Source organism: Artemia franciscana, chromosome 10 (genome assembly GCF_032884065.1).
Source record: "Artemia franciscana chromosome 10, ASM3288406v1, whole genome shotgun sequence".
In the NCBI taxonomy this organism is placed as follows: domain Eukaryota; kingdom Metazoa; phylum Arthropoda; class Branchiopoda; order Anostraca; family Artemiidae; genus Artemia; species Artemia franciscana.
The window spans coordinates 28,782,060-28,809,243 of record NC_088872.1 but is presented as its reverse complement, the minus strand read 5'-3'; the positions used below and the strand labels follow the sequence as shown (position 1 = coordinate 28,809,243).

Sequence of the window (27,184 nt, the reverse complement as noted above, 5' to 3'; positions counted from 1 at the left end):
GTTAAGTACGGAGTTACTTCCGTTAATGGTTGAGGAGTTAGGACCTTTTTGAGTAGACATTATGATTCATTTATTCTTTTTCAGCCACCTGGCATTGTAGAGAGGCAAAACAAATGTTAGAAAAACAAAAATACCAATTCACAAGTTAGCATGTATTAGATGACAAATGTTACGCGGTATTTTATAACGGCCTATATATCAGACAACAACTCACTTTACAAAGGCATCAAGTATTTCCAAGTTTTTGCGATTGCTCAGATATTCACCAATCATCTTCTTGTCCAGTCGAGAATTGTTCCGTAGAAACATAGCCACCTCAGTAGAATCTAACGGAGTGGATAATAGTCCTTCTTCTTGCAAAAACTGAATGCCTTTGGTCGGTTTCTCGTTGAATTTTTCAGCACCAGACATTAAAATCTGAAAAAACGAGAAGATATACTGTGGGGAATGAAATGCACCAAGATCAGCAGAATTTTGGATTGACAATAATTAAAGATTTTTAACAGTCAGCAGAAACGTTAAAAAAAAAAAAAAAAAAAAAAAAAAAAAAAAAAAAAAAAAAAAAAAAAAAAAAAAAAAAAAAAAAAAAAAAAAAGAACGTCAAATGAAATTGTTACATTGTTGTCACAGCTTCCGGTGCTGTGAGATGGTTTGGGATCTCTACTCCGTCATAAGTTCCTTTCTCCGTCCCTATCCCCGACAGGGAAATCCTGCTTGCGTGGCCTCATAGTGGTATCAGGGTGGACCTTTCACGAGTTTTCTTTAAAAAAACAAACACGACTGCTAACAGCACTGCAGGGTGACCCTAAGAAGTAGCGCCCCCCGAAGGAATTAGAGCCTAGTAAACGACACAGCATTTGTACTGGATTCTTACTAATGGATAACTCTTCTAGGTTTGGGTTGTTCTAGTTGGCTTTTTTGGGCTGAAGACCTCTTCCTACCTATGAAACTGGGTGTAGGAAAAGAAAATAGTAATGGTTACTGACTTATACAATTTTTTAGGGATAACAATCTAGTTATAAGTAATAAAGCATTCATAAAATGGCCCATAAATTAACAAGGTGTTTACATGATGGTAAGATAGCCAACCTCATAGATTTTGTTATTGTAAACCAAAGACAGGCAGAATCAAAACAAGATACTAGGGTATATAGGAGTGCTATTGTTGATGCTAAAAGTAAAGATCACCATCTAGTAGTGTTTATGGTTAATCTAAATTGAAATTTAGGAAGGCTAACTACCTTCCGGGAATCTATGACGTTAGTAGACTCCAGGATGGGAATTTGAAAGCAACTTTCCGGGAACAGTGGAATATTAAACTGGAGAATTAAAAACTCGATAATGTAGAAGATGGATCGAATAACATCAGAAAAATAGTCAGTGAACTCGCTGATGGTGTCTTAAGGAAGAAAATTAGGAAGACAGCTAGGAATATTAGTGAATATATTTTATGTTTAATAGAGAGGAGGAGGGGCTTGATCAAGAATTATTTGAGTGATGGATCAAATGAAAATAATAGGAATTTTAAAAAAAGTGGAGAAAGCACTATAATATGAATGAAGAAGGTGTAAAGTGGCCACCATGGATAAAATTTCTGAAGATCTGGAAGAGCCCGCTAGAAGGCATAATAGTAAAACATTGCACTGGCATGTTAGTAAACTGGGAGGGAATAATAAATCTGCAATTGTCCCAGTTAATGATAGGAACGAGGCCACAATCAGTGGTAAGGGAATAGTTAAAGAGAAATGGGAAGAATATTTTAAGAATGCGCTAAACCGTAACAAAGCTACAGGAAAAGATGAAATAGCTTGTGATAATTCGGATGTGAAGAAGGAAGATTTATATTGTGATGAAGATTTGGTGACAGTACTAAAAGCATTAAAAAATAGTAAGGCCCAGTGTGCTGATAGTGTGGTAAATCAGTTTTTTTTTTTTTAATATGGCGGTTATGAAGTTAGAGATAAATTACTGAAGATTATGAATAATATTTTCAAAAAGGGGGAAATACCTAGCAATTTTAGGAAAACTAATTAAACTCCTCTATAAGAAATGTGATGAGAGTGAGTGTAGTAATTAGTCGTTAGCTTGGTTTCTGTAGAAAGCAAATTACTTAATATGATGAAACTTTTAGACTTAGAGATGAGCTGTTGAAGCTCTCAGAAAGTACTTTGTTGTAAAATCAGTATTTTTTTAGGTTAAATTAAGATTTTTTATGTATATAGAAAACCCTTCGCGATCGCTATGGAGGATACTCCCATCCCGCCCCAAGGAAAAAAGGACCAAAAAAAGTCTTTTTGATGTTTAGACCCTCAAGAAAAATACCTGAGACTGATAATCATTTTTCCTAAGAGTATGTGAACACTATGTCTAAGTTAGCAAACATTTATTGATCCCGGCTTTTACTTACCAGTTATCATACATATCATTACAAATTTTAATCTAAGAAGTCAACGTCCTTCACACTCTCTGTGAATTTTAAGATTTTATTTGAAATATTTGGATTCAATGAAGGTCTTCAAACTATCTAACAGAGATGCTTGTAGTAAAGTAAGAATATAAGTACATACTAGTTTTTTATGTTTGGCGGCTAACAGTTGTTCGTGGGTAGGCAGATCTGATGATACCCTAACACGGAGTAAGCGGAATGGCTGAGAAGACTCCGGCCCAGGTGTTGTTTGTGAAACCTCTATAAAAAACGGATATATACCATTAGTTCGAAGCACTAAAATTTGGATGTAAAGTCAAAAAATAAACTACAGCAACAAGATAAGACTTATAAAAGTAGGATTGTTTATTATTATCTGATTAACAGCTGAAAAAAAACACAGAACACATGGCACTAGCAAGAACATTAAGATATTTTTATTACAATTTTCAAGCACTAAAATATCTATGCGACCCAAAAGTGCTTATTTCCTCACTAGTTTAAGTAATGTTTACCTAAGAGCATCATTATAATATAATTTCATTGAGAAACAACACATACTTGGATGCTGATAAACCAACGGTACTCAAAATAATCTGATCTACTTCAGCACACTAACCCAAACTACTTCAGTAAAATTGCTGGTAAGATTTTTAGTAAGAATTAAGAGGTCATCATCTCCTCCATACCAAAATAGCATTTATTCCTACAGTTCTGGGTGTAAGCCCAACAAGATTTGTAAACCTAAACCTGTGTCCTGATGAAAGCCTTTGGCCCTCCTTATCAGCATTGTAACATTTCGTCTTTTTACAGTTCAGGTGGGAAAATATTGCTTCTGCTAGGGTGCCTAAAAGCTTGTTTCCTGGAAATTATACTACATATACAATGAGATAATTTTCGAGGTTTTTGGTAGCAGAAAAAGTACTAGCATGAATAATCAAGGCCTCTCCATTTCTATTAGAAAGTCACCACAATTTTTCACCTTCAGCTCCTTGTCTTACAGTGGTCTCAAAAAACAATTGTTATTGCACATGACTGTCAACTACATTCCCTGTATCGATTACTGTTATGCATATCGAAGACACCACCTTTGTATGTAATCAATAAAGTCTAAGCAAAAAAAAAACTAGGGATAAAAAGTATTGTGTGCTAAAAGAAAAACAAGAAGAAGAGAGGAAATTGAGTAAACTTCAAAAGGGTGTTAAAATGTAAAGCTTGTAAACAATAAAACAAAAGTCTTACTATATAACGTATTGAAATAAAGATCACTTCTTAATCAAAATTTTACAAAGTCTTAGAAGACACATTTCAATAGTATTAAATTGCTTAATTTGCATACAAGCTACATAGCAAAAGACAGTAATTTCTGGACTTCGTCCTCTAAGAGCAAACTAATGATTTTTTTTCTAGACTGGAAGCCCCGCTGGCGATGAGCTTCCTGCCTGAAGCGGTGAAAACTGCATGCTGATTGCTGGTCATTGTTTGTCGTGCAGTTTTGACACTATAAATTTCAAATTCAAGCAAAAATCATAACTTATCAATGTTGATATTGTCCCTTCGAATCATCCCTCTCCAATATATTAAAATTCTATCAGCGTGGTTTCTGGTAATTAAAATAAACAATATTTTTAAAAGTAAACGTTTTTGAAAGAAAAGTAGAGAGCCATAATAAAAACCTGAGATAAGTATAAACAATGTCTTACGATAAACCATACTGAAAACAAAGACAGATTACTGTAAATGAATCAACGAAACCCAAAACGAACAGAAATTAAAACAAATGATCAGACATAACTATAACAGATGTAGATGAATAAATAACTAATATATAAGAACAAAATTATCCCAAAACTAGTAGGAATCAAACTAAACTATCAAGTCGAACTTAAAACAATCACTTGGTTAATCCGGTTAATCAGGGTTTACAAATAAGCGTGGTGCTACTTCCTTCCCTCCCAAACTCTATAAGCAGCTTAAATATCACTTGTGTTTTATTGAAAATAATATTTATTTTAGACAGCAAGGTTTTACTTGTCAAAAAATCGACAAAGAATGATAATAAATAAAGTCACAATAAAATTCAAGATTAATGGCAAAAAATAATGAAAATAAACTGATTGTTTAATATGATCACTTCCTGGAAATCTCAGCAATTTTGTTATTACAATTATAAAAGAAAAATGTATAAACATTTTTGGCTTTCGGTGAAGTGAACCTGACGCTATGGCCATTAGAAGGTTTAGGAGACTATAGCCTTACTTCTGCCTGTAGTAATTTCTCCTTCTTTTAAGTTGTCTTGTTTATTTATTTTAATTTTTATTTGCTTTGGGATTTATTTGTTGAAAAACTATTGTCTTTTATCATCAATTTTTGTTCATTTTTAGTTGATATAGCTTTGTTGTTGGTTGATGCAAGGATTATTTTTATTCTATTTTTGTGTAAGTCCTTTACCTCACTAACAGGCGTAAGTAAATTACGATTTCCATTGGGACTTAAGTGTAACATTTTTTAAGCGTATCAAAGGCGTAACATTTTTAGCTCTCCCCTCCCCCTGTCACAAAACTAGAAGCCTCCCCCTTACTTCTTATAAGCAACCTAAAAGTATTTACTCCAACCCCCAAGTTGTTCCAAAGATATAACAAATATATTATTTTGGTAATCTAGATACATGTAGGGTTGTTTGATTTAGTTTCGCTGTCTCCTTCCAATTCATAGTTTATCTTCAAGTTAACCCCCCCCCCTTGCCCTCCCCTCATAACTTCCTGAAATTTTTTACTCGATACTCCAAGCCGTTCCCAACGTGTGGCAAACACACCATTTTGATAAATTGGCAAGAGTGTCTTTTGATCGACATTAATAAATTGTGCACCGATGTGCACCGAAGTCCCATAGGAGCTTATAGTGCAAATATGTTTGGTGGAATCAGAGACAAAATTGTTTTGTCCTTTCTCCTTTGAACAACCCGAAAATTAATGCTTACCCTCCTCTTTTCTTCCCCTGACACTTCCTGAAAGTTTCGGCTTCATTCCCAAGCCGTTCTTAACTACTTCTTAACTACAAGCCGCCTGAGGTCAACACAGCTACGGATGCTCCTCCTACCTAATCTATTCAAGGTCTCCCTCTTTACACCCTCCCAGGAAGTACCCATTTCCTTTAAGTCTTTATTTATGACATCCTCCCACCCCAGACGAGGACGACCTGCTTTCCGTGTAGCCCCAGACGGTTGGCAAAAAAGGACAATCTTCGGCAATCTGTCATTCTTCATCCGCTGAACGTGGCTTAGCCATCTCAACCTTTCTTTAATTATAGCCCTAGAAGCGGGATTGAACCACATTTTTCGTACAAACTACTGTTTGAAATATTGTCAATAAGCGGGGTACCCAGAACAATCCGTAGTCAATTTCTCTGGAAAACATCTAGTAAATTTTCATCCGCTTTTCGGAGCGCCCATGCTTCAGAGCCATATATTGCCGTTCGTAAGATGTCGCAGATAAAGCATTGCGATGAGCAGAAAGTATCAAACTGGTCAAATTGAAACATTCAAAGTAAAACTTAAAAAGAATCATTTATTGGGAGAGTTTTTTTATGCCATCCACCCTAAATTAAAATGTTAGGTCCACTTAACCCCACCCCTAAGACTCCCTTACAGTTTCAACTTAATCCCCAAAGACATTCTCGAGATACTGGGAGATGATTTCAAGTTCATATATCGTCTTTTGATATACTCAAGTACGCTTGTCGTCTCCAGAGTATACCCTGGAGAAACTCTGAGAATCATGGTCTAGCGAATAACCCATCAAGGCTTCTAACTGATCTGAAAACAAAGACCAAACATGACCGCCTGTTCTACTTTCACCCATCTGTGAACAATGGATAATCAAAAATGTCTGGGCCTTTTTTCTCCAGCTCTGGGGTGGGGTGATGTCGACCTTGAAGGCATACTTATAAGACCTTTCGAGGTTTCTGAACAAAATGAATATCTCAAAATTCCAATATAATACAAAGAGGGTTATGGGGGGGGGGTGAGTAGCAGAAAAGGCCGCGAGATGGAGGCAGGCTGCCCTCAAATCCCTTCTAACTCGTAAAAAGGGCACTAGAATTTTCAATGAAAAATCAAAGAAGCCCTATCCCAAGTTGCTACAAAAACCTCTTATATACAGTGACCAAGTTTTTTTGCCTTTTCTGGACTTTTGCTGCGCCCCGTTTGATAGAACTATGTTTTGTTTCTATTTTTCTTGCTACATTTTTACATTCGTATTAAATACTGAAACTGGCCCGAGTGCTGAGGGGGTCATGCCACCTCCGGAATATATTTATTAGGCTTTCCAAATATTTTAAACAAAATGCCTATCTTGAGCGAGTCCCTTCTTAAGTTTCTATAGCGACCCTTCCATGAGAAGTGGTCGAGGGTAGAATTTTCTTGGCCCTTTGTAGTCCGTTTTATGGGGAACCAATACTTTTTTCTATTTTTCCTTCTGCACTGAGGTCTTTTCAGTCTGAAGATTTGAGAACATAAGTTTCAAGCAATCAGAATTTTTTTTTGTTCTTTATCAGGCCTTATTTTTACCGGGAGGGGAGGTGGGAGGGGGCGGTGCACTGGAATTTTTCGTGCATTAGGTTCCTCTGAGCCCAAGGAAATACAGCTGTATGTTTGAAATTGATCATGAGAAATTTTTTCGGCCCATTTTATGACTTCCTACCCCCCCCCCCCTCACAACAAAATGTTTGATCCTTTTGGCTGAGAAAACCATCCTTGAAAGCTCAAAGTCAATCACACACCGAACATCAAACAAACCCCCTCTCGAATCACGAGACGTTTGTTTAAACAATTGTCAATTTGCATTATTTGAGGCTTTTGTTCTATGGGCTGTATCATTCCCGGAGGGATATTTGTTTAATCTTTAGACTATTTTTTAATCAAGCGGCTATGTTAAAATTTGGCCTGATGTCTTTGGAGTGTACATGGCGGCCAGGTATAAGAAAAAAAGTTGGGAAGCTGGCTGGTTGCCCTCCAATCCGTTCTGACTCTTTAAAAGGGCACACAAACTTTCAATTTCTATACGAATGAGTCTCCTCCGAGGTTTCATACGGAATGACCTGGTGAAAAATATAATACACTTAAGGCATATGACTCTTTACTACGAGCAAAGCTAGAGCGGTAGTTCTGGTATACTTCAGAGAGAGAAAAAAAATTCTGGGAAGCTGATTATTATCGTTCGGATTTATTCGAACAGAGCCAAATAATTTGGTAAAGAACAGGGTACGAGAAAAACTGAAAGTAAAAGAGTAAGCCAGTACAGATGACGCCAACATAGGAAAAAGAATCATATTAGGTAATTCCAGCGAAAAGAATTCCCTTTTTTAATACCTCCTATTTTTATCTCAATATCTATGACTTCAACAAAAAAAAATAACTTTTCTGTAAGTCTTATTAGTTTTAGTTCTTGTTTTATATCAAGCATATTTTATGTCTTCAAACTATGGAAAATACAAAATAATCCACATTCAGATCTTTTTCTAGTGTCCTTTTTTCTGGCTGAGAACAGGAGAAAAATGTGCAATAGTTGCAATACGTAGTCTTGCAATACAAAGATAGGACACGTCTCGTGAAAGCTAGCCTAGCTTTGAAAGTAAACTATCATCAAAAATAAAACACAGCGATACACACTTTCTAATCAAATTTATTTAGTCTAATAAAATAGCATCCTAATTTAAATTATTTGGACTTCATCTTTCAGTGATATTGTATTCGCTTGGATTGCATTACAATCAGGATTTCTATAAAGTATACTACTTACCAGCTACGTTTTCAGGCAAAGACTGTGGGGGAGTAGCGATTCTTTGTCGACAGCGAGATTCGATTTCATCAATTACAAACATCATAGCATTGAATGCTAGTATATTCATAGGTGTGATCTCTGGATCCGGTGAAGCTACCTAGAAGAAAACGTTTTCCTTAGTAACATTTTTGTGCGTATTGCGTCTGATATTTTTTAAATATAAATTATTCACGAGATTAACCAGAAAAAGTGCTAAAACTATTTGGTCTTTTCCTTGTCCAAAAGTAATCAGACGCAAGGTGCGTGTTAATTTAACTGTTATTTTATTACATTTTTAACTTCTTTTGGGTTCTTTAACAGTATACACACTGTTTGTCATTATTTGACCAACAAATAATGAAATGTTTATTAAATGCAGAGGGTATTAAATGCAACTTTACACAAACCTTTTACTGAACTTTGGGATTTATATTCAGGATTATAATATCGGAATTCAGTAACCTGCTCGAGTAATATGTCGGTTAAGAGATTGCCCAGCTAGCAGAAGTTTATTTTAAAAAACAAACTGGTATGTACGCTGCTGTGAGGGCAAGATAAGCTCGTTGGGAAATTCTTGAGACTATTCTTTCACTAGAGGCAGCCTCTAGGCTAGATACAATTAAGACGAATACTCAAACAATGTTAAAGGTACCAAGAGGTATATAATATGAAAACGACGAAATAACTTCTAAATTTTGTGATTTTTGTTACAACTGAGTTCAATAGATTGAAACACGCAAATGTCTAAGTTTTAGAAATGAAGCGACAGATATTCAAACTTAATGCATAAATATTATTTCCCGCTTTTGTGTTTTTTTTCTCGGGAACGAAGTTGATAGATTGAAAGGCATTGATACTGATGATCTACAAAGAAAAATATTTGCAAACTGATTATGAAAAATGATCTTCTTGTCGGTGCTCTACCTTTTAATCCAGTGGAAGATATAGAGAGGTAATAACCCTCAAATCTTAAAAATGTAACACCTGATCAGCCAACTTAGTCTGCAAACGATCTTACAGGTCACGCTTTCCCTAGAAAGACTCGAGTGATTGAGAGGCACCGGACCTTAGGATTTATAATATGGGGCAGCTAAAGTGCACGTCCAGTCCCGTGAAAAAAAGAAATTCATTCCTAAAGAAAGGAAGACAATATAAGAAAGTGAAACAGGTTGCAAAGAAGGGGCGAAATTTGGATATGCGGTCTCTGGCTTCAGACAGCAGGGTTGCATGGGCGCCCATACCTCGCCCGTGGCGGAGCCGATAATGGGTCAACCCATCAGCCAATAATGGGTCAACCCATCAGTGCAAATTTAAGGGGATGGAACAAGGTCTTCATCTTTAAACAAAAGATAATGACAGACTGGACGTAAGGAAGTAATTTCGAAGACAACACTGCCTTTCCATGACGATTAGCCCTTAGATGACGAATGAGAACTTAACAGAGCCTGTATTTCTGCTGATGACAGCTACTGTACATGTAATCGAAATATCCAGTATATATTGTGAATGTTATTCTTACTGTCTAATGGAGGTAAGGAGGAAAAGACCAAACAAGGCATCGGAGTAGCTGAGTGGTATTAAAAGTATGATTGAGTCGTATGAGCATAGAAATGGATGAGGGTCACTCCTATTAAGTTGACGGGGAGGCTCAATCAAAAGAACAATGATTTCCGCGGCAAATCCAAAGGGAATTACCAGGAATCTCGGGACGGTTATTCTATTTATCATAAATTTATGCCAGCAAATACTACAGTATGATGGGGAAGTAGGTTACAGTAAAGTAACATAGTGTGAAGGAGTATAAACAGCACATTAAAAGCAAATGAACTAACACTGAAAAGCTACTACTATGACGCGCCATTAGTATGGATGTATTTCTTAAAAGATTGCCCGTTCAACATCGCCCTGCAACGATGTTCGAAATAACAGTAGCTATTCGAAAGGTGAACGACAATGCTATTTGACGTAACAAGCCGGACTTTCTTTACAAGAATAGGGACGGAGAAAGGAGCTTACCGCGGGGTAGGGACCAGCAACCATCAAGTCAAGTTGCTTTGATTGAATTTTTTTTGTCAACATAATCCTAATTTGCAATTATAAATTAATATTGGACTTACTTTTTGAAGGGTGTCCACTGTATCTTCCAACAAATTTGAGCAGTTGACATCACAGTCGTAATTTAAATACATTTCGGTAACGATACCAGGTAGTTTCCATATTTGCACAAGCCCCTCTGAAACATTCAACAATCAAAACTTGTGTAAAATAGAAAAGTTGGAATAACACAAGGATAAGATTGAAAAGAAGAACAATCCTTAAACAAATGCCAGCCTTGCGAGGTGAGGGAAGACGGTGGAAAGGGACAGGGGGAATCTCACAAAGAAGCATTCAAACCCTTCCTTATTCAACAATGCCCAAGAAGAATGGGCTAAATATTGAAGAAGTATCAAAATGACTAAAAGGGTTTGAATGCTTTTGAGGGGTTGGCTAAATAGCTGTTTTTAATCCCTCCACAGATCTGAAGTTCAGCATGGATTCAGAAATCCGTAGTAACCACCCCCAAGGAAACTTCATTAAATGAAAAAAAAAATAGAAAAGAACCATCCTTGGTATCCTCGGCTAGTGCGTCAAGTATACTTGGGAGTTTGTACACAATGTAAATACATCCTTACGATTATTTTTTATTTATCCAACGCGGTTTCAATAGGTTTATTATGAAGTAAGTTTTTTTTATTTTCTCTTTTCTTTTTCCTTCTAGTTTACCTTTATGTGCAGTATTTACTGTATAACAGATTTTTCACAAAAGTTGAGTTCATTTGAAACGTATGTGCCAAACCAGGTGCAACAATCCCCATAGGAGTTGTAGACATTCGACTTTTGTCTTAATTTTTGGTATTTTCAAGCCTATTTTTCTCAGACAGCGTTGGATAATTTTTAGTTAATATACCGTCCAGACACGGGTACATTGTCTTCTAAGAGCTTGATTTTCAATATTAGTAAGAATGTATATATTATGCATTTAACATTTTTTTTTTATTGCATCAGGTACTGCTGAAGTTTCTTGAAGTGAAACAATCGAAATTTTTTTTTCTTTTCTTGCTAACCAAAAATGAATCTAAATCAAAAGCACAAAGGAAATCTTAATTATTAAACTTTCAAAGATCTACTGAAACAAATTTTTTCTTTGCAGTCTTTTCATGATATTAAGCACAATTCAATAATGAAAAAAGAGCGTATCTATTTCTGTAAATCTAGAAATCAATTAAATTCGAAATCGAAAGATTACAATTCTTGCTCAACTTTTACATTTTTATTATTTTTTTAGGATTACATCATAGCTGGATTTTTTTTCTAAAGATTATTGTCTTAGCGTATTTTTACTCCTTTAGAAGTATCGTATGACAGATTAAACTATATTTTGTCGATTTTCACAAATCGAAGTGATCAGTTTGATTTAAAGCGACATAAAGAATAGAATAACTTCCGTACAAAGTTCTAAAACTCCTGTAGATAGCCTGTTGGATGTTAAGGTCAATGCTACAAATGCTACAATACTACAAAAGAACCCGGGGAAAGGCTTATTCTTTTTGCAAAAATCACTATGATTTAGAGAGGCATATTAAGTATATTAGAATAAACACAAGGCTCCTTGTATTCCAAAGATCGAAGAGAGTTCACAGAAGAGGAACATTTAGAGTATAAGAATCAGCTCCCTTTAAAAATATATACTCGTCTATGTAAAACATAGTGCGAACTACCTGGACTTAAGATATATGGAAAAAAGAGGTTGAATTTCATTTAATAGAAGGGACCTAGCCGCAACTAAAGGGCCTAGTAGCATCTATTCCTTTTTTTATAATGATTTTTATCTAATTCGCATGATGTAGCTTAGGCATAACAACTGGGTTTTTTTTTTCTCTATAGTAGCGTTTCTAGATGCATTAGCAAACGCAAGAGAAATCGCAAGACACAGAAAAATCGTATGAAACAGAAAATCTAATAATACCAAGAGCTAGTTCCCTCCTTTCAGCAGTAACTTTGGGATTTGACGCCATTATTATAGAACGCAAAGTTGATAGGTACATCTGTAATTGTAACTTCAGTTCACTACGTAGGGCTTCAAAGAGAAGGAAACATATGCGCACTGAACCAATGAAGATGGAATTTCTTTCTTTTATCAGCAACTGCAAAAAAATTCACCAATTATTATTATTTAAGAACCGGTATGGAGAGAAACTATGGGCGTGGGGACTGAACGCCATTTTAAAAATGCTTTATGAGTTAGACTATTGTAAAGTTACCATATTTAAAAAAAAATGTAAGCCGAAGAAAGCATGGGGTGCCAAACTGAAGCGGTAAAAGAAAAGATATAGTAAGGGGAAAAAAATGTGACGTGAAAAAAAGCCAACTCTTTTTTTCTGTTTCTTTTTTACTGTAAGTACTAGAAATCTGCAATTAATGAATCTTATCATGCAGAACAAGAATCTGCAATGTCAAATGATGAAATTCTTTACACTACAACTAAAAACTGCAGCACTAAGTCACCTTAGGCCAAAATAGGTACGCATGCTCCTCCTCAATCCCAATCTATTCAAAGCATCCTTTTTTGCACCCTTCCGAGAAGTTCCTGTTTCCATTTTTATACCCAATTCGGAAACGACCTGGTTTCGTTTGACCCTAGACGATTGGCCGACAATTATGATCTTTGTCAATCTGCCATCCTTCATCCGCAATGTCCTAGTAATCTAAACCTTTCCTTTAATATATCCATGGAAAGCGGGATAAGAAAGTATGTTTCATATAGCTTACTGTCAGAGATACAATAAATTAGGTACCCAAAACAATCCGTAAGCAACTTATCTCAGAAAAAAATTGCAAATCCTCCTCCGTCAGATATAGCGTAGCCTATATGCTTCAGAACTATGCTTGACAATTGTCATCAATATAGCTACCAATATCATAATCTTGACTGATAAACTTATCTTCCTATGCTATTCCTATTGATTCCGAGGTTTCCCATTACCTTTGATGTGCTTCTTATGACAAAGCTAACCAAAATGATCCACGTACATGGGGATATATAGGAACCCTAATTAGCTCCTGATTCAATACGAAATCAGCAACTAACCTCATTTCCTACTTTGACTGCAGCAATTTTATTATTGTACATAGAGCTAATCACTATAATGTATTTATCATGTATGTCACATAAAGATTAGAACTTCGCTAAAGCTCTTCTATCAGTTGGATTTAACAATTACTCACAATCTATAAAACTGAAGACTTAAGTTTTATGTTTGGGATTGATGACTCACTTCTCAATTATTAATCTAAGAGTGAAAATGTGGTTGAAAAATTCTCTCCCCTACCTAAACCCACACTGTTCTTCTCTTAAAACTCTATCTACAGCATCTCTGAGTCTGAAAACTACCATCATACTAAGTAATTTGCATCCTACAGTAACCAAGCTATAATTACCACACTCACTCTCATCATCTTTCTAATAGAGGGGTCTAATTAACATTTGCTAAACTCGCTAGGTACTTCTACTTTTCCAAAAATTCTATTCATAATATTGAGTAATTAATTTCGAACTTCACAACCACCACATTTAAAACATGAGCTAAAAGCTCATATGGCACTTGTGACGAGGCCAGAAGAGCCAAGAGCTCATATGGTATGAGCTCTAACAAGATTCTAAGAATCAATAGATTGATTTAAAAGGAAAATCAGAGGCTTAATGCCGGTCGGGATTTAAAATAAGAGCTCAGAGTCACGATGTCCTTCTAAATATCAAAATTCATTAAGATCCGATCACCCACTCGCAAGTTATAAATACCTTATTTTTCAGTCAATTTGTGCAGCTCCCTGACACGCCTACCAATTTTCATCGTCCTAGCTCGTCCAGAAGCACCAAACTCGCCAAAGCACTGAACCCCACCCCCTAGATCCCCCAAAGAGAGCGAATTCAATACGGTTACGTCAATCACGTATCTACGACATTTACTAATTCTACCCACCAAGCTTCATCCCGATTTTCCCACTCTAAGCGTTTTCCAAGATTTCCGATTTCCCCCTCCAACTCCCCCCAATGTCAACAGATCTGGTCAGAATTTGAAATAAGAGCTCTGAGACTTGAGTTCCTTCTAAATATCAAATTTCATTAAGATCCGGTCACCTGTTCTTAAGTTAAAAATACCTCAATTTTTCTAATTTTCTCAAATTAACACCCCCTCCCCCAGCTCCTCCAAAGAGAACGGATCCGTTTCAATTATATCAATCATATATCTAGAGCTTGTGCTTATTCTTTCCATCAAGTTTCATCCCAATCTCTCCACTCTAAGCATTTCCCAAGATTTCTATTTCCCCCCATCAATCACCTATGTCCTGGATCCAATTGGAGTCGAAAATGGAGCATCTTAGACATAAGATTTTTCTGTATATCGAATTTCACTAAGATCCGATCACCTATTCCTAAGATAAAGATACCACAATTTTCATGTTTTCCAAGAATTCCAATTTCCCCCACCAAACTCCCCCCAAAGTCACATGATCTAATCGAAATTTAAAATAAGAGCTCTAAAGCAGATGATCCGTCTAAATATCAAATTTCATTTAGATCTGATCACCCGTCCGTAAGTTAAAAATACCTCATTTTTTCAAATTTTTCCAAATTATTCCCCCCCCCCCCCTAACTCCACCAAAGAGAACGGATCCGGTCCGGTTATGTCAGTCACGTATCTTGGACTTGTTTTTATTCTTCCCACACAGTTTCATCCTAATCTCTCTGCTTTAAGTATTTTCTAAGATTTTTGCCCCCCCCCCCCCAATGATGCTGGATCCGGTCGGGATTTAAAATGGCACTTCTGGGTTACGAGGTCTTTTTAAATATAAAGTTTCAAGAAGATCCGATCTCTCTTTCGTAAGTTAAAAATACGTCATTTTTTCTAATTTTTCAGAATTAACCCTCCCCCCAACTTCCCCAAATATAGCGGATCCGTTCCAATTACGTCAATCACGTATCTAGGACTTCTGATTATTTTTCCCTCCACTCTAAGAATTTTCCAAGATTTTAGCTCCCCCCCCCCAAAAAAAAAAGCCCCCCCAATGTCACAGATTTAATGTTTTCCGATTGAACCATCTCCCCACTCCCCTCCCAGATTGTCGAATCGGGGCAAAAGCAATTTCTAATTTAATCTGGCCTGGCTCCTGACACGCCTGCCAAATTTCATCGTCCTAGCTTACCTGAAAGTGCCTAAAGTAGCAAAACCGGGACCGACAGAATTTGCGATCGCTATATGTCAGGTACATACCAAGCCATGGCATTTGGTAGATACCAAGTGCCATAGAAACTCATTTACCACACTATTGGCAACTGCGGTCTTGATTTTTTTGAACTTTTTAATCTTTTCTTTATCTTTTGCTGCAACTCTATCATAGTTTAGCACATTCTCAAAATGTTCAGCTCATCTCTTTATCTCTCTCCTTGACACTTATTGTAGCCCCGTTCCTATTCTTAAATGGGACATGTCCTGATTGACTACTTCTGTGTTTCTAACTTTCTTCCCTAAGACACCATCAGTGCCTTCACAAACCATTTTCCTAAAGTTATTCCATTCATCTTCTACATTGTCAAGTTTCACACTTTCCAGTTTAATTTTCAACTGTTCCTGGAAGGTTTCCCTCATATTCTAATCCTGGAGTCTACCAACGTCACAACTTCCCGGAAGGTAGTTCCGCTTTAGATTAGCCCTGGACACTACTAGATGGTGATCTTTACTTTTAACATCAATAACAGCACCCTAGCATCTTGTATCGACCCTGCCAGTCTTCAGTTTACAATAACATAATCAATAAGGTTAGCTGTCTTACCATCATGTGGATACAATATTAACTTACGGGCAATTTTATGACCATATACCGTGTTGGTTAAACTAGATTGTTATTCCTACAAAATTACAGCCGTCTTTTCCTTTTATTTTGTACTGCTTGCCAAATTACTTTATGAGTGGTAGGGTTCTTTCACATGGATTGAGCATGCCCACTGCTGCCCTAACCTTTCAATCAAATCCCATCACTGTAACGTTTAGACATTTATTTGAAGAATCTTTGTACCCCCTCGAGTGTATTTTTATTTTGTTTTTATTTATAATTCACACTACAACAATATGCTTATAAGCTGCTGTTAAAATCCGATCCCACAAGCTAGTCTGGTATTTTATGAACTATTTTCGTTGGTGATTTAAAAGTTATCTTTTCTTTTCGTTCTGTACTCTTGACGCACGTTTTTCTTTTCCGCGGGTAACAAGTATCTTATTATGTAAGCTTAAAAGTCCAAATAAGAGAAGGACTAGTTGGCACACTTAACCTACATCCTCCTGTCTACTAGGCTGGACCGGCCAGCAAATTAATCAGTTTTGACTTTTTCTAATTCGCAACATTGGTTTTACCACAGTTCTGCAGACTTTAAACGGTTAAAAATTCCATGATTGACCATTTAAATCTAAAGGGTTGAATGGAGATAGCGTTTTTCAAGCTAAAAAGGGCCGTGTCTATTCGATTCAGTCGTTTATAGTAAAACTATCTTCGTTGGTTACCCGTGCTTTGGCAATTTAAAGTCTTTTTTTAAGTTTTTTTTTTTTTTATTAAAAATTAAAATTAAAGTTTTGCAAGATTTTTTTTTTTTTACTGCAAGAAGAGAGCGACGTTAAACTTAAAACGAACAGAAATTATCCCATATATGGAGGGGGTTGTCTCCTCTTCAACGCCTCACTCTTTTCGCTAAAGTTTTTTTTGTTTTAAGTAGAGTTGTAGAAAGTAGAATTGTGACAGAGTCAAACTTTAGCGTAAAGAGCGAGGTGTGACGATCCCTTTCACATAAGGAATAATCTCTATTCGTTTTAAGTTTTAACGTCGCTCCTTACTCGCGGTTAAAAAAAACTTTTTTTTTATTTAATTATACGAAGGATCCAAATTTAGGAGGGAAGAACATATTTCTTGTCAAGAGAGGAATATCAAACACATAGGGCACAATACAGAAAACATACCTATCCAAGCACTTCTAAAGACTATCCCATTTAAGATATGACAAATGCCTTTCACTCTTTCCAGGATATTTTTTGCTGTGAGGGTAGTATCCCTCAATTGCTTTAAACGCAGCCCTATCCTGTTACTTTAAGCGCCATGTACTACCACCATTCCTACAACTATTTGGAGTTGCTATTCCCTCGTATCCAGCCCTTAACATTTTTCTTGCAAAAATATACGTATATTTTCTCAACGAAACTACTCAGTTGATACAAGCGCAGCCATACATATAGGGTGTTATCACAATTTCTGGTTGATAAAGAAAATTCTTGCAGATGCATGCAAGATATTATTTCTGAAAGGATGCCATCATTCCGAGCGCACAGTACCCAATTATCTCAGCCAATTATTTTAATATAAAAGAATAACCATCCAAGTTATTTTCATTAGATGAAGTGAGCATAATTTGAGAAGATTTCTAAATGGAATCTCAACAAGGACTCTAATATACAAGAGGTTTGTGATCTATATATTTTTATTGCATCATTACCGGATGGGGACTGTTTGTTAAACAGTTTCGGTTTATCAAATAACATTTACAGCCCCCTTTAGTTACCGAAATGTATATATAGCCTATGAAAGTTCTTAATCCGAACTGGCCAGACATGACAGCAACTATCATTTATAGTTTTAAAATCACCCCTCCATACTAGCTATTCTTGAGCTATTGAATTCAGTCCGTGGAACGGTTTGAACCTGGACGGTCAGGCGACGGTAAAGAGCAATACCAAATCTAAAAAAAGAGCATTTACTGAATTTTATGTGTTTCAACATCCGTAAACATCATTAGTTAAAAAAAAAAAAAACAGCCCTCCCCACTAGTTACTCTTAAACTTTTGTATTCTGTCCATTGACTATTATTGAACCCAAGCCTAAACATAAATATTAGTAGAATGTGTATTATGAGCACGGCAGGATCCATCTCTCCCCATTAAAATATTTTTTTCTGGTTATAAACGAGAAATGGATAGATATAGTTTCGTAACGAACGTGAGGGGGCTCCATACCCCTCAGAGGGAGGGAGAGGATAAATTTTTAGGATTTTTTAGTTGAATTGTTTAACTTAAATTTTGTAAACTTTTTTCAGTGTCTTAAAATCACATTAAATATACTTATAACGAAAAAATCGCTTGTGATATTTTAAAAAACACAAAATAAAGATATATAAATATAGGATGTATATTCTGTCTTGTAAGAATTATTTTTTGTTCTGCAAGAAGTATTTTGTATTTTGTAAGAAGAATGTGTGATTGTTTAGGATGTATTTTTGTTTTGTAAGACTTATTTCTTGTTTTTAAGAAGTATTTTGCATTTTGTAAGCAGAATGTGTCATCTTTTAGAATGTATTTTTTACCCTACTATTAAATAATACTTTTCAATAGGCTTTATTCTTTCATTTCCATCATAGGGCTGTCGTATTATTGCTTAAAATATATACGACTTTATTATTTTCGACTTTATACATACACTAGTGCTAAGCAATACTTTTGAAAAGGCTTTACTGTAGCATTTCTCTCATAGAGCTGTCGTATCATCGCTTAAAATTTATACGACTTTATTAATTTAAACTTTATGCATACCCCAATACTAAGCAATACTTTACAACAGGCTGTATTGTATCATATCCCTCACAGGGCTGTCGTGTCATCGCTTAAAATATATACGACTTTATAAATTTCGACTTTATGCATACCCCAATACAAAGCAATCCTTTTCAAAGGGCTTTATTGCATCATTTCCTTCATAGGGCTGTCGTATAATCACTCAAAATATATAAGACTTTATTTATTTCGACTTTATGCATACCCCAATACTAAGCAATCCTTTTCAATAATGAATTATTCGATTATTTCCCTCACAGGGCTGTCGAATCAACTCTTAAAATATATTTCATATATTCCTCATTTTGTATTTTTTTTTTAAATATCACAAGGATTTTTTGTTTTCAAAGAAACTTATGTTTTTGTTTTTGACACGAAAAAAAGTTGAAAAAATTTCAAAGTTCAATAAAAAAAAATGCGTAAAAAAAAGTCGCTACAAGTATCATTTTTCTAATAGAAGAAATTATGATTATATCATCCTCGTTTTGTATTTTTTTTTATATAACAAGTGATTTTTAAAGTATATTTAATGTGATTTTAAGACGCGGAAAAAAAGATGAAAAATATCAGTTAAAAAAAAAAATAAGTGAAAAAATAATACCCCCCTTAAAAATTTGCCAAAGTATCCACTGAATTGCATTTCACTGTCTCGGAAAAAAAGGGGGGGGAATCCCTATTGTTTCTAAGTTGTTTTTGTTTGATATGGAAAGGCAGTGTGATCTTCGTCACTATTTACATCTAGTAGGGAGTTTTTTTAAACTAATGATTATATATGATGTTCAAAAACATAAAATTCAGTAAATGCTCTTTTTTAGATTTGATATTACTCTTTACCGTCCCCTGAAGGTCCTGCTTCAAAATATTCCACGGACTGAATTTAATAGCTCAAGAATAGCTAGTACGAAGGGATGATTTTAAAATATTCTAATGGGGAGTTCAAAAATGATCCATGGACCCAATACAAAAGTTTAAGAATAACTAGTTGGGAGGGGTTTTTTAAACTAGCGATTATTTATCATGTACAAACATATAAAATTCAGTAAACACTCTTTTTTAGATTTAATATTGTTCTTTACCGTCCCCTGATGGTCCAGGTTCAAAACATTCCACGGACCAAATTCAATTGCTCAAGAATAGCCAGTATGGAAAGGGGACTGTAAATGTTCATTTGATAAACCGAAACTGTATAAGAAACAGTCCCAATCTACTAAGCATACAACAAAAATATATAGATCATAAACCTCTTGTATATTAGAGTTCTTGCTAAGATTCCGTTTAGACATCCTCTTAAATTAAGCTCACTTCATCTCATGAAAATAACTTGGACGATCATTCTTTTATATAAAAATAATTGACTGAGATAATTGGGTACTGTGCATTCGGAATGATGGCATTGTTTCAGAAATAGTATCTTGCATGCATTTCCAAGAATTTTCCTTATCGACTGTAAACTACGATAACACCATACTTGTTGCGCTTGCATTAATTGAATAGTTTCGTTGAGAAAATATGCGTATATTATTCTCACAAAATGTCAAGACTCTCCTTATAAGTTTTTAGCTGGATACGAGGGACTAATAACTCCAAAATAGTTGTAGGTACAGTGCAAGTACACGAAGCTCGAAGTTATAGGATAGGGTTGCGCTTTAAGTAATTGAAAGGATATTATTTATGCTTGCATTTTAAGTTTTGAGTCTTACATTAATACCAAGAATTAAATTTTGTTATCAGTGGTAATAATAAAAAAAAAAAATATGACAACACAGACGAAGATTATAAAAACCAAAACAAACTCAGGCTATGAAAGAAGCTAGATAGAAAAAACATACCGATATCAAGTTTTTGCACAGATTGTCTTTAACTATGTTCATAAGAGGTGGACTGATTCCAAAAAAATCGACACCAGCTTCAACAGCCACAGTAATAAGTCTCAGTCCAATTGTGATCTTTCTGTCTGAGCTGTTGCTATCATGCGGATCCACTAGCGTAACAAGATAACGTAGTATTTCGACAACGAACGGTATCCCATACGGAACAATTCCTTCGTTCTCTAAGAAAAAAACAAGTTTCACTTTAACAAGACAGAACTAGCACATTCAACAAGCCTAACACTAGAAAACTGTCGATTTCCTACATAAGCAGCAGAAGGCAAAAAGGTTATATATCTCTTTTTTGTACTACTGTACTTTACCTTCAAATGAATAGAGATCCAAAGTTTCGATCTCTCTCTTTGTCTCTAACTCACAATTTGTCTCTTTCTCTCTTCCTCTTCTATGAGTGCCTCGGTCACTGGCTCAATGTTATTCACTTTCTCGAGTATATTGGCAAGATTCATAAAAACAATATGCCATGGATTATATTCAGAATTTAATCGTCTATTTTAACCAAATGAAAAAGTGTAGGTAAAAGAAAGGGAATGGGGGAGGTAGATGAAAAGATATGAAAAACCAAATAGATGGAGAGAAAAGTGCTGGACATGACCACATTCTTTTAATTATGATGATGTTTATCTTTTCAGTCTCATAATTTTAACAGTTTCGCGTTAAAATTACTGCTGGTTCTTGATTTCTGATTTTTAAAAAAATCTGATTCACAGCAAGTGTTCTACAACACTTCTTTGTCCAGTTAAACCTGTGTGATTTATTTTATAGAATAGCTTCAATTGCAATTTTGTTTTGTCTCAATTTTACTTCTTTGTCATGTCATGGTTTTGCATGCTGTAAAAAATCATCATTTAGAGGCACAAATTCTTGAAGCCTAAACACATATTCATTAAGTTTTTTCATGAAATATTCTTTCGAAGGTTGACGAAAGTCAATATATTACCCATTTATAACTTCTGAAATACGACTTTTTTTGGTACTTGTATCAATAAATTCAGAAGGACAAACAATCACCTCGGACATATGAATATCGTGCGTGAAACGCCATCCCTTAGAACTTATAAAATATGGATGTGTCAATTTCAGTGAATATTCGAAATATTCTTTCGAAGGTTGACTAAAGTCAATATATTACCCATTTATAACTTCTGAAATACTTGTATCAATAAATTCAGAAGGACAAACAATCACCTCGGACATATGAATATCGTGCGTGAAACGCCATCCCTTAGAACTTATAAAATATGGATGTGTCAATTTCAGTGTTTGAGGTCAAGTTAAGATTTGAGACCATTGAAGTTTTTTTTTTTTTTACTACAACACTAAATTGAAAAGATAAAAATTTACCTGTGACACCATCAATGTCATGCGTGAACCGTATTCCCTTGGGATTCACGAACTCAGCAGGTGTTTCAATTTCAATACTTGAGGTCAATCCATGACTTGAGGCGCCTGTACTAACAACAGTAACATTTGCAGCAGGATCTGTTTGAGAGCCGCTTGATTCCTGGCTATCCAGGAAAATCATTCCAGCATTTAACCTACAGTAAGTAAAAATAGTTTGACTGACTATCTTACTTTACGCTCATAGTTGCAACAAAATTACTGAAGATACTTTTCACGGTCGGTAAATGAACACCTCATACGTGATAAAATTTGGGAATTTAGGCAAGTGGGTCTGCACAAACACCTTTTCAGGGCGGGTCAAAGCCTACGGCCTAAGGAGACTCACGCGATATTACAAAAGAATATCAACAAATAAAACACCGCCTCTGTTCATGGAAAATTGTGTGCTTGTCATGTCAAATTCAATGCGAAGCTTGCAGTTTTTTATACAAACTTATTTACGTGTGCGAAACCTGTAGGGAAAATGTCGCACGATAGCACAAACAAATTTACGTTACTAAAATTGTAAATATCTTTTAAATTCGTAAAGTTTTTGTATCAAAGTACATGACTGACTTAGCTTCACACTACCAACAGTGTGGACAAAAAAAATTGAAGACAAAATTTAAAATTCAAATGATGAAAATTTCAGCGAGAAAAAATTGTTCCCAAACCCAGTAAAATATAAACTAGTACAATAAGTACCCGATGACTCGTCCAGTTTAAATTAACACTAAGCAGAACCCTAAATGACAAAGTTGCAACATAACTTTCTTGAGTAATAAGATAAAAAAAAACATAAAGAACAAGCATTCAAGGGCTAGGAATCATTTCCTTATAATTCAATTGGCATGTCTCAGGACAAGGTGCCTTATTTAGTGGTACAACTACATGCAAATCACTGCATTTAAATGACAGTCTCAGGGAGCTTACGTGCTCTATTTGATTCACATTGAATTACCTAGAGGAATCGTTTCAGGAATTGCGAAAACTGACTCAATTCTCCCTGCGATCCTTCGAAAGACCTCAAATCTCAATAATCTGATTCTTGATTCCAGCTTATCGTTCTATTTCTAATCATAATAATCGTAAATTAAAAATAACCCTGCTCAAGCGTTGAAGTACGAAGAGCAGTGGACTATAGAATATAATACTTAAATAAAACAGTTCCCAAAGAAGAAGTTTTTCAAAAATAAATAAAGAGTCTTAAAAAAAACCTAAACGAGCAGAAATTAAGCAGCATAATAATTCACACTTTGAGGAAAAATTACTATGAAGGATTAAATGAAAACAAGCGAAGTGAATAATCACACCGAACACAAACAACATATATTGATATGGATGAACACATGAGTTCTAAAACGAAAGAAATTAAAATGAACAATCAAGCCAAACTCAAAGCGAATAGAAATTACCACAAATAAAAGTGAGCTTGTTGCCGCCATAAACCCTCTAAAAGCCAGAGTCATTTGTGCTTTACTGAAAACAAAATATATTTTTAACACTTCCTTTTTTATCACAATACTATTAAAAATCAAAAATTGCTAAGAATTTCAGTAGTTAACATCATTAAATTTTCAATTAGTCTTAACCTAGTTTCAAAGTAAAGTTTTAACTATACATTCTTCCTTCCCCTATTAAAATTGTTTATTGGTTTTTCAGTTCAGAATATTGCTTCATCAAACAAAACAGGTTGTTTTAAAAATTACCAATGATTTGATTTATAAAGTTCTCTGGTATCAGTTTTGCATTTATTGGTATGAAATAAAATCAAAATAGAAAGTTTTGAAAAAAGTATCCTTTTAACACAGAAAAACTACATTTAAAGTTGAGCAAAGTATCGTTTCACGCTATGTTTTGTTGTAAGGATTATTGTGTTTAAATAAAGCATATCTGGGTCATTAATGCAAGGATTTCTTCCTGGATGTTTTTAAACATAAATAAATTTATGCCCTTTTACAGAACAACTTCAATTTCTGTAAGAATATTCTTTGAATGAAATCTCTAAACTATGTTGACGACTAAAACGTTGACAAGAAGATGTTCTATTATTTTAAAAGAAGATGTAATTTAATCTTCATCAAACCAAGATACAAAGTTAAGATAAAAATGCCAATGATTGCACAGATATCAATCGAGAAACGGTGTCGCGAAGTTAGGGTGGGGAGGAGGGGGGGATAAAGGTCCTCTTTTTGCGTCCAGTGTAAAATCACAATAAAAAGAAGACCCAGTCATAAGGATTTACACAGGGAATCGAAGGGAAGCTTCTGGGCCTTGACACAGGACCAGTCTCGAAAACGAGCTGGGATTTGAACAACATTTGATCTGTTTACCCAGAATGAGAAACTTCTACGTTAGCTTGCCAGGGAAACAGCCCAAAAATCGAAATTGGTGATATCTGCTTCGTGTTCATTAGGTAGGTACCTAGGCAAGTGGTTAATGTACAGAACTTGCACTCCTATGTCCTTCAGGACTGGGTTTGAGTCCCGGTGTCGCCAATTATTCAGTTTGGGTCAGTGGCGTGACTCTGTATGCTTGTTCAGCGGTGCGCCAGCTCTAGACCGGACTTAGAGAAGTCTAGGGAGATAAATGGGAGGGATGCACAACAGAACAGGAGGGCTGCTCCAAACCCAACACTGCACTTCCTGGATGAAGGTCCATGAAACAGATATTAGCACCACTGGTTTGGAATATGAGATCCAGAAACGCTTCGTTACCCTAGATAGGTACTTAAATTCAAGGAGATTCCCCCCCCCCAAAAAAAAAATATTAAACAGCTGAAATTTATATTCCAGGCCAATGAATACTAGAAACTCTATAAGATTGGAGACTGCCCCATAGTGTCATCAAGTAGAAAAATATTAAGATTACCTATGTCATTTAGCGTTTGGCGATTTTGCTTTACCCTAAACAGCAGCAGATTTATTCGACTAGGAATTTCAAAAAAAGAAATTAGGAATTTCTATCACCAGCCAAAGCTTAAAGCCAACCAGCTTAAAGTCAACTAGTCTACTTAATCTTCCAATATTTTTCCATGCTAGCCTAGACCCACTTTGCGCAGCCTGAAATTCGGCTTGAAATAATTCTTGTAAAACAGAAAATGCTGTATAAAAAAGTTTCTGCTTTAATCCTACTATACTGAAGATTAATTATACCTATTATGAATTTTTTTTTCCCTCTTTTAATGAAATTGCCAGACGCTACACTATTAGTGGCGCTAGAAGTCTCTAAAACTATCTTCACATACTAAATCGCTGAATATCCAACTGTTGTTATTTTCCCATTCTTTTTGGTCCAGGCACTAGCATACTTCATAGTTACAACTTTTTACGGAATCTCTCACTTTTGAAAATGTGAGGTCTAATAGAGCCTGGACTGAAAAAAAGCCAGCGGTCTAAAATGTCTTGCGAGAAGTCTCCTTCACTAAGGCTAGGTATTTGCCAATTACATGAAAATCCAGGTAGTTAAGTATAGTGAGTAAGTAAGGTTAAATTGGTGCACGTTTCTGAGAATTCGTCTCCTTCTGTTCCCTTAGGCAAGGTGCTTGCCATGGCCCAAGTATCAAGCCAAATAGGTAAAAAATGCCCCATCATGCTGAAAAGAGCTCAGTGGAGGGGCAAAACGCTCAATTTGGTTCATCGACCGTAAAGATTAGACATCATTCCGTGACTTTCGTCCGATTCGTTTTTTTTCATTCTTTTGCTAAAAAGGCAATTGCGAAAAAGGCAAGGTAGAACCTCCAAAGGGTTGACCCCACCGTGAATTAGCATGAGAGGGTTGACTCTAGTTCAGCATTGTGGAGTGACATGCATGAGAGGAAAATTTTCAAGTAAGTCAACCTGTAGTCTATCCGCGTGTGTTCCCTAGGGAGGACCTCCAACAGGTTGACTCTAGTTTTTTTTGTTTTTTTTTTTGTACGTGCACAGTAAAATATTAGATAAGTCAGTCTGTCCCTAAACTTGATACATTTAAGATCGTTACCAAGCGTGGTTACAGAAAGACATAGGCATACACAAATTGGAAAAGGGAAAAAATAAAACCTGTCGCTGTTGTTGCTTTCAGAAAGGGCTATAGACGCTTGATCTGCTATCAAAGTTGACTGAGCCGTTGGGGTAGAAAGTTCATGGTCTTCACATGCTTCCTCTTGCTTGTCACTGACTTCTGAATTGTCCATGCAAACATGATCCGTAATCTTCTCATTCTCCTCTTCCTGAGCTACAAAGAATATGGTTGTTCATTAAAAAGGTTCTTTTCAAAATGGTTCTACTCTTTAAAATGGTTATTCTTTGAATTATTCTTTGAAATGGTGAAAATGGTTATTTACTTAGCAGACAAAGTAAGTTATATATAATAATTTACATTTTTTTTTCATCCCTTCATTAATCATACGTGGAATCAAGAAGCTACACAAAAACGAGGATTAAAATGATTACACTAAAATAGATAAACAGGATAGATGGGACATTTATAAAAGCCATTCGTAGAGGATTATTGCTATCCATCTTACCCGTTTAGTGAAAAGTTCTTTGGCCTTATAAGAATTATACAAAATTGAAGAAACAAAAACAACAAATTTGAATCTGTTCTAATGAAAGCAGTTAACACCTTATGACACAGCTTTGTAAAACATGCGAGTTTAAATATTATTAGGGTTTCTGTGAATTGGACGAATGAAGGCCAATGGGTCAGCCTTTACAAAGTGGTTTCAAAATGAAATCCCCAAAAGAAGCAAAGTTAAATTCATGAATGTATCAATCAAAGATAAATCCTAGCTTATGTTCAAGGACGTCTTCCAAATAAGCTCGGATTAATTATTTAAAAAAAAATTAATTAAAGATTCTCTGGTGAATGAAACAAAGAGGGCGGAAGAAGTAGCGCATCACGTTCTTTCCATATTTTTAACATCTGGTGCTCCAGGCATATTGCAAGAATGGTAGAATGGTAGAGAATCCTATAATCAAGTAACATCCAAAATATGCGCTA

At 35.4% G+C, this 27,184-nt stretch overlaps 1 protein-coding gene across 1 annotated transcript in view; it reads right to left on the bottom strand.

The window, feature by feature from the left end:
- Positions 1-27,184, bottom strand: part of LOC136032028 (Golgi-specific brefeldin A-resistance guanine nucleotide exchange factor 1-like) — a gene marked incomplete in the record, with an annotated part of 78,359 nt that overhangs the window by 23,063 nt on the left and 28,112 nt on the right. Inside the window, 8 exon segments of the mRNA XM_065712114.1 lie at positions 215-417; positions 2,568-2,686; positions 8,224-8,362; positions 10,362-10,477; positions 12,251-12,428; positions 20,762-20,982; positions 22,163-22,356; positions 26,242-26,416. Of these exon segments, the coding sequence (XP_065568186.1) occupies positions 215-417; positions 2,568-2,686; positions 8,224-8,362; positions 10,362-10,477; positions 12,251-12,428; positions 20,762-20,982; positions 22,163-22,356; positions 26,242-26,416 (1,345 nt within the window).